Source organism: Apostichopus japonicus, chromosome 7 (assembly GCF_037975245.1).
Source record: "Apostichopus japonicus isolate 1M-3 chromosome 7, ASM3797524v1, whole genome shotgun sequence".
Classification (NCBI taxonomy): domain Eukaryota; kingdom Metazoa; phylum Echinodermata; class Holothuroidea; order Aspidochirotida; family Stichopodidae; genus Apostichopus; species Apostichopus japonicus.
Window position 1 is genome coordinate 15154141 of NC_092567.1, and position 14322 is coordinate 15168462.

A 14322-nucleotide genomic window follows, 5' to 3' on the forward strand; every position below is an offset into this window, starting at 1 on the left:
ACATCAAATTCCCCTCCCCACTTGCTGGCATTTAAAGGATGTCAATGTAAGTTATTTGTGTCCTTGGACAAGACCGGCGAGTTTAGGTGGGTAGAGAGGAATTATGGGGGGGGGGTAGGTTCCGGAAGGGAGGCAAAATCGTTTCATCACTGGGAACAAAAGTAAAAGCATCAAGAGCGACAAAATCAAACTAAAATTCAATAAAAAATAGCTATTATTGTGTGCTTGCAACATCAGTTGGCTATCATCACTAAAACATGCATGCAGTACAGAACATACATATTTTAATTTCAAAGGTAACTGCCAACAGTCTGCCAATAGTTCGATACTGGGTCTCCAGTCTATACGTCTGTGGGCATTTGCCAAAATAAAATTGATAACAATACCCATGAAAGCTTCCGTCATGGACGAACCACATACCCTTGAGCTATATCGAAACTGGAATTAGTACAGGGAGGTAGTTACAAACTTGGAACAGCTTAGGTCAGTCATCGTGAGAACAACCGCTGCGACAGGTAGTATAGTGTGTACAAACATGGCGGAAAGGTTGAGGCAAGACCCGTTACCACCTCCCTGGTCTTACGGGGTTATGCGGGACGGGCGTATATTTTTTATCAAGTAAGTTATCTATTTGTGGTATTCTTATGATTTTCTACATCTTGTCATAGTTTCAATAGATCTAAAGAGTGGAGAATTTTGTTAGCGTGAAGTTTGGTTCGTTCAGTCGGTTGTTTACATTTTGAAGTTTGTAAAAGGCAATACTGTGACTAATGTAAGCCCATGTTTGGAAGATTCCAAACTTGCATTGGAACGGTTGTGTGTCGTTTATAATAGTGTAGGAATTAAGGGGGCTCTTGGCCCCCATTTTGGCAACTGAATACACGTAGAAGTTAGCGTGGGGCTAACACTGTTTTTTGGTAGTATGCGAAAACTGGTGACGCATAAAACTGTGAATATTGGAATGCCACTTAACATAGTCTAGGTTTTGTGTAGAAAACAGTATTGGTAGTGCTATGCAAGTTGTATAATTATGCCAGTCTTAATAATGCTCAGCCCATTTGCTAATGCGAATTTATTTAACTGGGGTCTCACTGTCAGGACTTGCTTTAGCCTAGGATTACTACCTTTAGTCGGTAGGCTGACTATCATTAGCATGTTACCATTGCATTTCCTCACCAATGTTTACCCAATGTGTGGGTGTGTACAGGGTGAAGTGCTTTGCCACCTCTATGTCTTACAAAGACTGCTGTAGGGGCCTATGACTGAACGTAGTCTAGGCTTAGGAGCGAAATCAGGAAATAAGTCAGTGCACATAACTAACAATTTGCATACCATAGCCTAGGGCCAATTTTGAGATTTGTGGAATTTGCCAATAAAATACTGGCTTTGTGTAGAAAACCTTACTGCCCAAATTTTAAATTTCATGTATAATTCTGGTAAATGAGTGAAAGAATTTTGTGAAAATGTCTGAAAGTACAAAGCTGAAGTGTCCTTCTTTTACTGTGTCGATTTTAGCCATTTTTATCTAGATTGTGTAAATAAAAATTGCTTTCAAAATAATGTTTACATGTTGACTTTCAAACATTGCATGCAGCTACAGTACATATTATGCAGAGTTCTACATAAGTATCAGCATTCTATGTTAGGGAACATGTTGAAGTTACCAAACACCACGTACATGTATACCAGCTATATTAATATTCTCTGTTAATAGTAATTGGACAACATTGCAAAATACATTGGCAAGTGAACTTGACATTCTGGCTACTCTGTGCAGAAAAGAAGAATTCACTGCCAACATAATCATATCAGTAGGCATCAAAGCAGTCACTTTTTGTACTGGTAATATATAGGAACCAGTCATTGAAGGGAAACACCAACTCTATGTCCCTTAAAAACAAAATTTGTCTTACTTCTTTTGATGTCACAAAGTACTGCTAATCATTGGACAAACCTCTTACATACATAATTAATGATTCCACTGAGGAGAAAGACAGCCCAGTATCCAATTATCCATCTAAAAGTACAGTGTTTAATGCACAAGTTTGATCAATTTTCTTGACAAATTAAAGTTTCTGTATACTTATGTTCAGAAAATCTATTGGAAATAATGTTAGCTCACTGGGACTGAGTAAACTTTGTCAAGATATGTGTTCCGACTGGGTTCTTCATTGACCAGTAAGAGATATATATATGTAGATACTGTATATTCAATGTTGTTCTTTTGTCTACAAACAGTGAAGAAAACAGTGATACAACGTGGCTACATCCAGTAACCGGGAAAGCTATCGCTACCGGATTTAGTGATCGAAATGGTAAGTATTCCATGTTTTTGACGGAAACGGGGAACATGAACCATGCTGCAGTGACCTCAGGATCTTGTGTGCTATCTACCAAGCCGTCCTAGCCCATTTGACACTTTTATATTGCATAGGAGATATTTAATACCACCAAGATAGTGTTAACTTTAAAAAAAAAGCGTGTTATAAGGCTGCATGGTTAACCGGTCTCATAACTAAAAACCGGTTTTTGAAACCACAGATTTAACCGGTCCCGTACATTACTAAACAATGGTTCAGCCTGACTGTGTAACCTACAGTACTGTAACTATGACAGAGCTTCTAGTGTAGATTTGTAAGGCCTAGCCTACTTTGCCATACTGTAAGAAGTAGCTGGTCAGAAGTTTTTATCATTGTTGAGCTGTATGCTAGTTAACAAGCAAATTAAGGTAAGTTAGAAAAAAAAAAAATGTTAGTAAGTAATTAAAATTATAGCTTTCGTGCGTAACTTAACTGTAAGTAGTCCAGTTAGCCTTGTGTTTAAAACCGCGGGAAAAAAATGTCAAAGCTAGTGTAGGCTTCAACACAAATGTATATTTAATCAAGAAAGTGAGTGATTGTAATCAAGCATCCATTTTGCCTCATTGTTTGTAAACAGTAAAGCACTTAGTCATTAATTTGCTCCCATTTATAACTTACCGTTGATAAAATATTGAGACATCAAAACATGCACAGTGCGTAGGACTCATGCAGATAAACGTCAATCAGGCACACAGTGTCCATGTTTTCGCTCATTGCCCTCTTTATAATATCTTTGGCTGTGAGCGTATTAGGATGTTTTGACTGAAAGGGAGGGGGGTGGGGGCAAAGGTATGGTTGATGGGTTGCGGCTGTGTGCTGAAGTTTTTGGCTGGGTCGTGGTCTGAAAACGTTGCGGACTGCTGGTATCTAGAGGATACAGCTAAATTGAAATTCTTAAGTGAACGTGTGTGAGAAAACGGTATTTGCCGATTATTTGTCGAACATTCTTCCAACAATTTTTTCTATCCTACAGATTTACCTCAAGGGTGGCAAGAGGGCGTGACTGCCTCAGGAAGGACATACTATATCGAGTAAGTTTGATTAAATTTTGCTCAAAAGCTGCGTTTTAAGTTGAATTTAGGATCATGCTGGTGGTATTATATTCAACTATCGAAGGAAGGAGAGGACCTCCAGAATATGATGTTTGGTACCTTCGAAATCCCAAATCACATCAGAATGACGAAATGGTGAAATTGAATGTTTGCAAATGTAACATTAAAACGTTAAAACATTACTAGAACATTTTGGGACACAAAGTTTCAAATTATAATGGATAAAACAATTAGTTTAACTCACTTATGAGGAGAGCTCGACCAAATGGTTCTACGGTGTCCAAGTCTTCAAAAATTTGCTCAACAAAACAAATGCAGATACAGTATAGTGAAAAAGGTCCCTTGTTTTCTTTTTTTTGTCATGGAATAGTGAAGGAAAAGTCATGAAAGTGTGGGACCCCTGCACGAAGCTACACACCCACACATTTATGCAACTTTAGATAAGCTGATCTTGTTTTTCTGACTTTCAGAGTCGTATATATTCTACTTCGCTGCTGCATCATTTGCCGTAATTTTTATGTTTGCATTTTACTGTCAGAAAGTCCAGTCAGTTTTCATTGGTAGAGTACTGACACTGGTATTTGGAATATTTTATACCTGATATCTATTGTCGGCCTAATTTGCATGCAAAATTCTGGGCTGAAGTTATTTTCATGAAAGTCATTGGGCTATTAACTGACTGTACCAAGTTAGTGTGTGGATGCTAAAGAGGTATTGATATAAAATAAGCCCTAAGGTTATACTCTGTGGCGATCTGGGCCCATGGCCTGTGAGATAAAGGCGGCAAAATGTGCATAACTCTGTGGCCGGCTGGACCTACAACATGAACTAAAGGTGTTAAATGAGGGACTGGGATCAAACACCCCCCTTGAACTTTACTTCATTTTAAGCGTTGTGGTCAAGTGGTTAAGGCAGTGGACTAGTGATCTAAGGATTACAGGTTCGAGCCCTGGCCAGATCATTGCGTTGTGTCCTTGGGCAAGGCACTTTATCTCCATTGCCTCTCTTCACCCAGGTGTATAAATGGGGACTTGCGAGGTAACTTGTAAATATAGTTGAGTGCGCCGGTTTGTGGCTGCACCCTATGGGAAGTCCCCGGGGGACACGTGGTTGTAGTGCACTGTGGTGCCCCAGGAGAGATTGATTGAATTGCGCACACTTTGGTGTGTAGGTGTGACAAGTTACCACTGACCAAGGCTAAGTTGTACACGCTATGGTACATTTAGCCCCTTTGAACAATTTCTGTTGATTTTGGCGCTATATAAATGTCTTCTGATTGATTGATTGGATTGATTGTAACAGTACTCGATTGGCCAACTGAGCACATAGCCTATAAGGATGTGTGGGGATCAAATGAGGACTTGGGATCAAACACCTCCATTGAACTTTCTGTCATTGTAACAGTACTTGATGAGCTGAGTACATAGCATGTAAAGAAGTATGGTGATCAACTTAGGACATGGGATCAAACAGTTGACTCAGTTAAGTTTTATTGACCACATTCAATTGAACCCATCCAGAGATATGCTTGACTTGCTGAAATTTAATTGGCACACCTAGGCTAATCTCCATAACACATATGGTCACAAACTGCATTTTTGAATCATTCTGCATTATTTTAACTTTTTTTTTACTTCTTTTGTTATCATGCCAACAGAGCAGTGTGCTAACTAAATAACATTAAAGCCAAAAAAGAAGAAGAATTCTGCTAGGCTCTTTAAGCAAATGGATCAGGTCTATATACTAAGTCAAATTTTTCTTAACGAAATGCAGACCGCTGCTTTAAACTTCAGTTACGATAAACAGCTTTGTTTGACAGATGGTAACATGGTCTCAAAAACAAGTCTGCCTCCTTCAGGAGAATGTTGCCCTCACCTTGTCTCACAAAAATATTCCTTTTATCAGTTCCCAATGGGTTTCAGTTTGTCTAATAATTACTGTAACATTTATCACCCTGGAACATTGGTAATCCCTCGGTGGTACAGTTATATGTTTATGTCTTGAAATTTTGTCTCGCAGCCAAACTAAAAACAGATTTCTTTAAAGTCTGAGAGGTCCTTGTTTATATTGTTTCTGCTTCATCAGTGTTATGACAACTCCATAAAGAATGTTCCAGGGAATGAGTATGTCATAGTCAGACAGGGATCACTTTACTAAGACAGGCTCCTTATCATAAATACCAATCTAACTCATACCACGACGACATTTAGCGTTGTCGTTGTCGTTGGTCTCGAACAAACAGACTCCTTCCCCCACACTCTTCCTGTCCCTGCATTAAATTAAACATTGGAAGTGTTTGATAAGTTGTTCTGAAGTGTACCATCTTGGAAGAGGTATTTTGAAAGAACAAGACCAAAAACACAAACAGTAACCCCCCCTCCCCCCCTCCTTATACTGCATACATAGTATTTGGTACATAGTTCTAAGTTAATTTTCCAGTGAGTATTAAAAAAATGAATTCCAACATGAGCAGTGCACCTGCTGAAAATGGTTAGGTCCAAGCAATGCTATTCATCAGCCATAGACAAGCTTGGTGTCATAGCTCTGAGATTGAAAGGGCTAGTGCAGATAAAAAATCGCTGTTGGCTGATCAAATGAAGGAAGAACATATTCTAAGCAACCCAGGTGAATTTTTTGCATTCAATTTCTATATGTATTGGTTTTGAGATAACTTTTGAAGTCAACATGTTTTTGAAACAAAAGTGAACTTGAAGTAAGCTTGCTCAAAACATAGTCAAAACAAGAAAGTTGAAAAAAAAATTATACACTTATGGAGAGAGCATTTTTACGCAAAACATTCAAAACACTCTTGTTAATATTCCAACTTTCAAACTGTTAATGCTTGATTTAAAAGCATGATTTACCTCATTCCATAAATTAGTGGAAATTAGATGACTTGTCTGCTCTGCAAACACACTGAAATCTACCTACTGTAGCTGGATGATTTTATCTGCTCGTTTTTTCAGTCTTAACTGCTTTCCTTTTTTTTAACATAAATTTTCCAAAAATTTAAAGCAGCCTTTCTTGGTTACGATGCCAAAAGCTCAATAACCTCTGCTGGCACTGGTGTATGTATGTGTGTGTATGTGACGGCCTGTAGCTTGTAAACACAATTATTATCATACTTGATAGGTAGATGCCCTATAATGTGTAGATGTGGCCTATTTAGTTTGGTCCCCATCTCTTGAATATTAATAAGTGGGCAGAGCTTAACATGAATTCTTAAAATGTCAATATCTCTTCAACCGTATTTTGTTTGTTTGTTACTAAGTAGACCTTGTCAACATGATAACTGATTCCTGGTACCTTTCCTTATATGTTGCCGCATTAGTCAATAGATAATTCCTCTTCATTTTGGTGTGCACAAGTTCATGAATATCAACATGTATGGCTTACCACACTATGAATCTGTTGGGCATCGGAACCACTAGAAATGTTTTCGTTTTCTGGTTGTGCAACAATGTTAGGTTACGGGTGTAAACTCTTTTGCCTACCCATTCGATATTTGATATGCACATATGCACATGGCATTGAAGTTCAATTAGGCCTGACCACGTTTCATATTCATTCCAGATAATGGAATTTTAAAGCAGCATTTTGCGTTTGGTTGCCGTTTTCTACTTTTTGACATGTCCATCAAGTTTTTTACATATATCAATCACAAAACAGCAAACTAAGATATTAGCCAAGTTTTTTCCTGCCAACAACGTTGATTGGCGAGTAATTAAGGATATTTGCAGATAATGAGAAAAGTGTCCACGACAAATTCCCCATTTATAATTAATCGCATACAGTTCCCCCAAACCCACTAGTTTGAATTCAACCAATCAGAGATGCAGGTTTAGTTACGAGCCACTGCTAAAAATAGATTCAAGACATTGCGTTGGTACAACCAAGGAGTTGTTATGGAACTCCCTGGTACAACTGCCATATAGACTGTACACAAATCAAGCATGGTGTTGTATTACGTATTGGTCAATGACGTTCATAGTGTTTTAATATTCATATTATGGGCGAGGTTTATTGGGATCCCAACTGAAAATATCTTGGAGAAAAACAAAGTTGAAAGTTGCACTTTTTCGACTTTTATGCCACCATTTGAACTAAGAATTAAATAGATAAGCTAGTTATGTATGTCGTTATGGCGTAGTGGAGTCAGTGAGGTTGAGAAAAATCATAGAAAAGGACGCAAAATGCTGCTTTAACTAGTCCTGCCAATTTGTTAGTATAACTAGCTTGAAAAGTATAACCAATGAACCTTTTTTTGTATGTACTTTCCTGGTACTGTATACAGCATACAATGCTCATATAGTTAATTTTTTATATCAGTATTTACCTTTAGGGCTGTAATCGATTTAAATCAGTTTGTACACAATGATTCAGTACATTACAAACAACACAGTAAACTGGATACACATTTGTTATGCATGTATGTTCAACCATGTACATATATTTGCATAACTCAAGACTTGTCTGTCTACAACTGTGACATATATATATCAAAAGTCTGTATTATAAAATATTTAGGCATTTACCAACATGATGAGAATCTTTCCATGAAATTACACATACAGAGGAAATGTTGAACTGCTACATTTCAAATTATCATCGTATATTACAGTAGCCAGTGATCAGGAAATATCTAATAACCATTGATGCTTGTAAACAAGTTGTACAAGGTTTTATTATATACCACCTTGACTACTGTACAGAAATGGCCTCTTTTACGGCCCTTCAAAACTGCGAGATTAAAAAACAGCAACGATTTCAAAAACAAGGCTGCTAAGTGAGTCCTGGGGTAGCTGGGATCTAGACCTGATAGTCCCTCGACCTGTTTAGAGAAATTATATTTAGCTTCCTGTTACACTACTTGTTCAGTTCAAGATTCTTACCATTGTTTGGAAGCACTGCTTGAATGGACAAGTACATGTCTCCATAATTTACATGCATGAGCTTTTTCTGCAAACGTGATTTCTTTTCTACCTCGGGGACAAAAACCATTATCCTAACACACTGTAGCATACGCAAACTGGAGCCTATACCGCAATTTCTTGCAAAGTTCCGTGATTTATTTTGTAATCTAGGCTCATCCCTGAATTTAGACATTAGCAGTCCTGAGAGTGCTTAGTTGTAGTGCTAGGAAAAATCTCCATATACTGTACCTACTGTACGTCCTATTGCAAAACTTTGGGCACTCGTTCGTTTGCTGATGCAGGTGCCCAGATCGTGAAACAATCTTCCAGGTGAAATTCAAGATGCAAATAAACTATAGAGCAGTTTATAATCCAAACTTAAAACATGTTATTTTGTTATGTTCTAGATTTTTTTTGTACAGTAAATCCATTTTTTTGTACAGCGCATTAAATAGCACTTGGTTGATAGTGCGCTGTATTAAATGTATAATAATAATATTATAAGCACCGGTACAGTAGGCAATAATTTCTCAGGTAACGCATTGCAAAATATATATGCAAAATAGGCAAATTTGTTAAACAAACTGTACAAAGATGCACAGCACTTTTTGTATGTAGATAATTACCATAGTGTTTTATAGTCCGAGACAAAATTCCGATTTAAAAAACGACACGAATTTGAAAACTAAATTATTCGCTGTATGGGGTACATCTTTGCAACTGGCAAAAGTAGTATTGTAGTTTACTACAGTACTTCAGTTAGCTCTACTTTAATGTTATTTGATATCAGAGAATAACTTGTGAGTTCCAATTTTGTTTGGCAGTTTTGACAGCTTGGAGCCTTGTTGCTTGTCACTGTTTGTGCAAGAACCAGGGAATAAAATATCCAACTGTATCGCATTGTTTAATGATAGATCTACAGTAGATGTAAAATAGGTGAATTGCTGTACATACAAACTTGTGTGAAGATGTACAAAGGAACCATATGAGTATTTTATGAGAGGCAAAAGTTTTGAGGATTCCAAACTGCTACACAAAATTTGAGCACTGAATTATTCCCTGGGAACTGCAATCTTTGCACTTGTTACAGCAGAAAGCCCATTTTGCATAGCATCTTGCCCATTTGCATAGCAAATTGCTGTTTCACACAGCAAATAACCCATTTTGCATAGCAAATTGCCCGTTTTGTGTAGCAAATACCCGTTTTGCGTAGCAAATTGCCCGTTTTGCATTTTGCAATGCGATATTAGAAAAAAAATTATTCCCTCGATATGATACAGCGTATATATCTCTGCTTCCCTGTGTAGGGAGGGAGATACATGTACGAGATACAGTAGCAATGAATTCCATCAAGCATATTAAATCTTGACACGGTTCTTCTTTGAAGTGCTCTCCTCCATGCATAGAATAAAACTTAAAACTCCATCTTGAGATTTTGTGCTGGTATAATACATAACTAAAGTACATAACGAGTGCTCGATACCACTGACATACAGTACTGTCATATACTGTACAGTATATAGTCAGTGTAATACTGAAAATAAGGCTGAGCTGTATGGGGAATAATTTTAACAATTTTACATGGCTTTATTTGAGGTTGAATCCATCTTTTATAAATTTATTTATACCAGTGAACATTTTCTAAGGTTCTGCCAGACAGATTTCCAAGAAAGTTTGCTAGTTGGAAATATAAGTTGTAGGAAATGCTTTTATGATCCTCCATATACAGTATGATAACAAAGCTGTTTACCTAATATAGTACAATTGGATTCCAATTCTGAACTTTACAATTAAACTCAAACTTGGCTAGGTTAGATGCATTGGACATGTTGTTATTTTTTTTTTTTTTATGCCATGTTGGTAAAACATTTAGGAATGTTTAAAGGAATCTGTATGAATTCTTTAGCTTGACTGTGCTATTCATGGAATGATTTAAGTTAGTGTACATTTTTAAGGTACGGTGTCGTAAAGAAAAGCTGCAGCGGCTGCTAAATCCACTGCAGCAACTTCAGCAAGGCTGAATCAGGTTTCAATATAAAACAGTATAGAGATTATCTTAATAAGAGATTATCTTAATAAGAGATTATCTTAGTAGAGATTATCTTGGCGGTACCTATTGTGTGAAACTGCACAGGACAAAGGATAAGATGTCCTATGCAGCTTGGCAATGTCTTTTCTTTTCATGTTTCATACATTTCCTTTCAAATAAAAATTACTCATAAACATAGGTTTTACAGTTAATTTACAAAAACAGGAAGAAGAAAGAACACTTTTTTTCCCCTTTAAATACCAGATCAATGATTCCTTGTCATTAGCATTTGACATTGAAGATCAAATGTATTATAAATTGTAGTTGTTTGATCAAACAGTGTTGACATTCTAAACTACAGGTAGTAGGAGTTCAGTGCCACATGGACAACCTGTTGATCAAATTTGAATGATGCCAATTTAAATGTTAAGACAATATACATATAGTACTGAGGAATCAGATAAGGTAGAATGTTTGTTTTTTCTTTTCTCATCTAGCTGCTTTATTATCTGTTTGACATGGAGATCAAGTTAACTGTAATGAACATGCGTTGCACGTACAAAGTTCTTTCATCACAGACTCAGAATGATCCTACAATGTGTTACTTTTGCAATAAACCACAGTATTGTGGTATACTTGACATTAGTAATAAAGTACCTGAGATCATCGTCACAAAACCTGTTGAAGAAATTCAAATGATGCTTATTTTCATGTCACTGTATGTATATGGATCTACAGAACGTTACAGTTCATGTAGGGATTCGTATTAAATGCTTATAATGTAAATATATATGTTATGTCAACAGTTGTTTGATTACATGGACTTTGCATACTGTAAGTATACAGAAGTGCAACGCTTGGCACAGATTGATCATGTGAAGTCTTATACAGAGCTACTAAGTACTACTACTACTACTATTACAATGCCAATGCAGTATTTGTACTCAGTTTGAACTTTGTACTATACAGATCTATGATGCTTAAATACAGTAGTTACTGTTAAAGACAAATACGTGGGTTGATTGTTTTTAAAGCAAGCCTTACTGTATCTGATTACAACCGAAATTTGTAAAATCTGGGGAAACCGAAAACACCAAAAACAGGCAGATGTGCCTTTAAAACTGTGTTAAATGTTGCATGGTTTCCCGAAAAGGGAAAGCCATGGAGTCACGCTTACCGACCTTGCAAAATTGTGAGGGGGACTGTGGATTGCAATGTCGGCAATGACTACAGTATAACGAGATTGGATTGGTTCTCCACACGGTAACATGCAGAAATGATGTACTCAAAGCCGAAGACCTTGTTGGTACAAATCCTTTGGGCAGTGACGGCTAGACCGTCATTTCTCAGAAAGGTTGCTAAATATTATAAAATCAAAGGGTCTGTACTGTTTGTCAATGTTAGCAAAAATATTCAATATTTAGAAAAAAATTATGAAAGGAATATTAAACCTGAACTTGGTAACTATTAAATTAGTAAATTTAGATAATATTTTGTACTTAACATATATTTAAATGTTAAAATATGTTGTGTTTGATACAGAATTTTGTTTAACCTGTGTACTATAGTCCATGTAACCTGAATCTTTTGTAGGCTATTCCATTATGTTGATAGGGATGACTTTAATTGGCTTTAAATAAAGATAAAAATGTATATAATATATATCTATGTATGATAAGGAACACATTTATATTTTTTATGTATTCTGAAATAAAGTTTCTCATTTGACTACTCAAAAGTGTATAATACATGCCCAACCTCACGCGTTATGAGTAGAACCCCAGTGACAAATCTTACGCTGTACAGGTAGGACCCTTGCAATGTCATCTGTGAATTAATCAAGTCAAACATCGGGAGTCTAGATGCATGCTAAGTTCTTCAATGCCGCCCTAATCATACTGTACCTTTCGGGGGAAACATTTCATAGTGTAGTTTTGAATTTGTAACATGGCCTGAGAATGGGGATTAAACAATGAATTGGAGACATGGCATGTTGTACCTTTTCCTTACCGAATACTGTAGTATGTTATGTATCTATGTACAGTACATACAATACTAAGGTGGAATAGTTTCTCCATTATTGATGAAAAGTACGACCTTCAAAATGTGTTTTGATAAAAAATTAAGATCAGGATTAAGAAATAAATTGTAATGTATACTTGTTTAGTGATACTGTATGTCAGTAGCTCTTCAGTTTACAGTGCTACAGTATACCTGTCCCCAATGAAGTTGACTGTCCGAATAAGATTGTGAAATGAGCTGGATATTCATGGAAAGGAAAACAGCAGGGTGAGGGGGGGGGGGTGGGGAGACGATATGCAGCTGAGCTGAGGGTTTTTCTCTGATTAAAAAATGTATTTTCTATTTTTTTTTATAGCCTTTTTGTACTCTGCATGTATCTTATAGTTGTACTTGTAAAGACATCACTTTTGTCGATGTAAAGTGCTTTGAGATTTTCTGTTATGTAAAGCGCTAGATAAATACATATATTATTTTTTTATGATGATTAACATTTATGTTCCACAATATATGTACATATTAGAACACAGTACTTACTAAATTCATAATTCTTGCAAGAGGACTCCAGTATTACATATAATTTATTTATAACTGATAAACTGAGTATTAACCCAGTTTAAGGTACTGTACTGTATTCAGTTGAGTAGTGAATAGCTTGTGTGTGTGTGTGTGTGTGGAATTGAACCTGATTGGTTCTGTTCTAGAGATACATGAAATTGGTTACTATGTATAGTAACATAGTAGAAAAGCCTAATAGGCCTTCTGTACTACTGCACACTGTACATAAACTTCTCTTCATTAGTTTAGAAATGTCCGTTCAAGTCTCGGCTATTTGATAAGGAATCATACCTACTATGAACAGACAGCCAGACAGACAGGCAACAAAACATGGATTTTACAGTAACATCCCTGAAGGATCCTGTCAAACTTTGAGTGGTCGTCCTTAGCACTAATATCACAAATTGCATAAATTACCCTTTTGAAAATGTCAGAATGACAATAAGATGTGACAGTGAAAAATACTACATGTTTGGGTCACCTCAAAAGGGTATAGATAAAATGAAATTCTGATAACACAAGAACCCTCCAAAAGTAAAATGATTGGGATTTCAACTTCAGACAGTGTACAGTAGTTTGTATGTGTTATGTACAGTAGATCTCCACCTTAGCATTACAAGAACAGTATGCAGTAATAATTTGTTTTTTTTAAAGGTCAGTAATTATTTTGTTTATAGGTCAAGGGTCATGTGAGGTCACTAGAGGTCAATGTCTGTAAACGTTGTAGAGACAATGACTCCTGAATGAAAAGCTAATTAATGATCATCATGTGGAGTATGTAGATCCACTGGGTGAAAGAACTCTATTTAAATATTAGTTGTATACCTACTTTTGTAGGTCAAAGGTCATTTGCAGTCAACAGAGGTCAAATTTTGAACAACAACTTGTAACATAATTCTGAAAGTCAAAGCTTGGATGACCTTCATATCGGGTGTGTAAATGTATATGCACTTTAGTGTGTACAAGAACCCTGACTTTTTGTGTGGGTCAAAGGTTATTTGAGATCATTAGAAAAAAGACCAAAAACCATACAAAAGTGATAAATTCATATCGTAAAGGTACAGTACAGTAGGATGAACTTGATGGGTAGGTCCACAAAAGTTCAAAAACCTTTCAGATCTCAACAATGGTTAAAACTTGAATTTCTGGTCAACACATTAAGTTCTCTAAATTCTCAATTGTGATATGTACATCATAATTACTCACAGAAGCTGCATGGCTTTATGGTTTATTTATTCGTTGAATTGAAATTCTGTAAGCAGTGATCGAATGCAGTTTCTATTCGCTTCTAATCTACATTAGAAGGTATTGAAAAAATGTCCAAACTCAGTGGACAATGCTTCTGTTTTCAACTGGTCACTTAGTTCTAATTGTATGTGACCTACTCAACA

The 14322-nt window shown here is 36.3% G+C and overlaps 1 protein-coding gene across 7 annotated transcripts in view; it reads left to right on the forward strand.

Annotated features, from left to right (window-relative positions):
- The first annotated feature begins 460 nt into the window (after positions 1-460).
- Positions 461-14322, forward strand: part of LOC139969432 (uncharacterized) — an 84374-nt gene continuing 70512 nt past the window's right edge. For all 7 annotated transcript variants that reach the window (XM_071974378.1, XM_071974380.1, XM_071974383.1 and 4 more), the window contains exons 1-3: positions 461-618; positions 2239-2315; positions 3334-3391. In XM_071974378.1, the coding sequence (XP_071830479.1) occupies positions 536-618; positions 2239-2315; positions 3334-3391 (218 nt within the window). In that variant the 5' untranslated portion in view covers positions 461-535. The remainder of the gene's footprint in view (positions 619-2238; positions 2316-3333; positions 3392-14322) is intronic.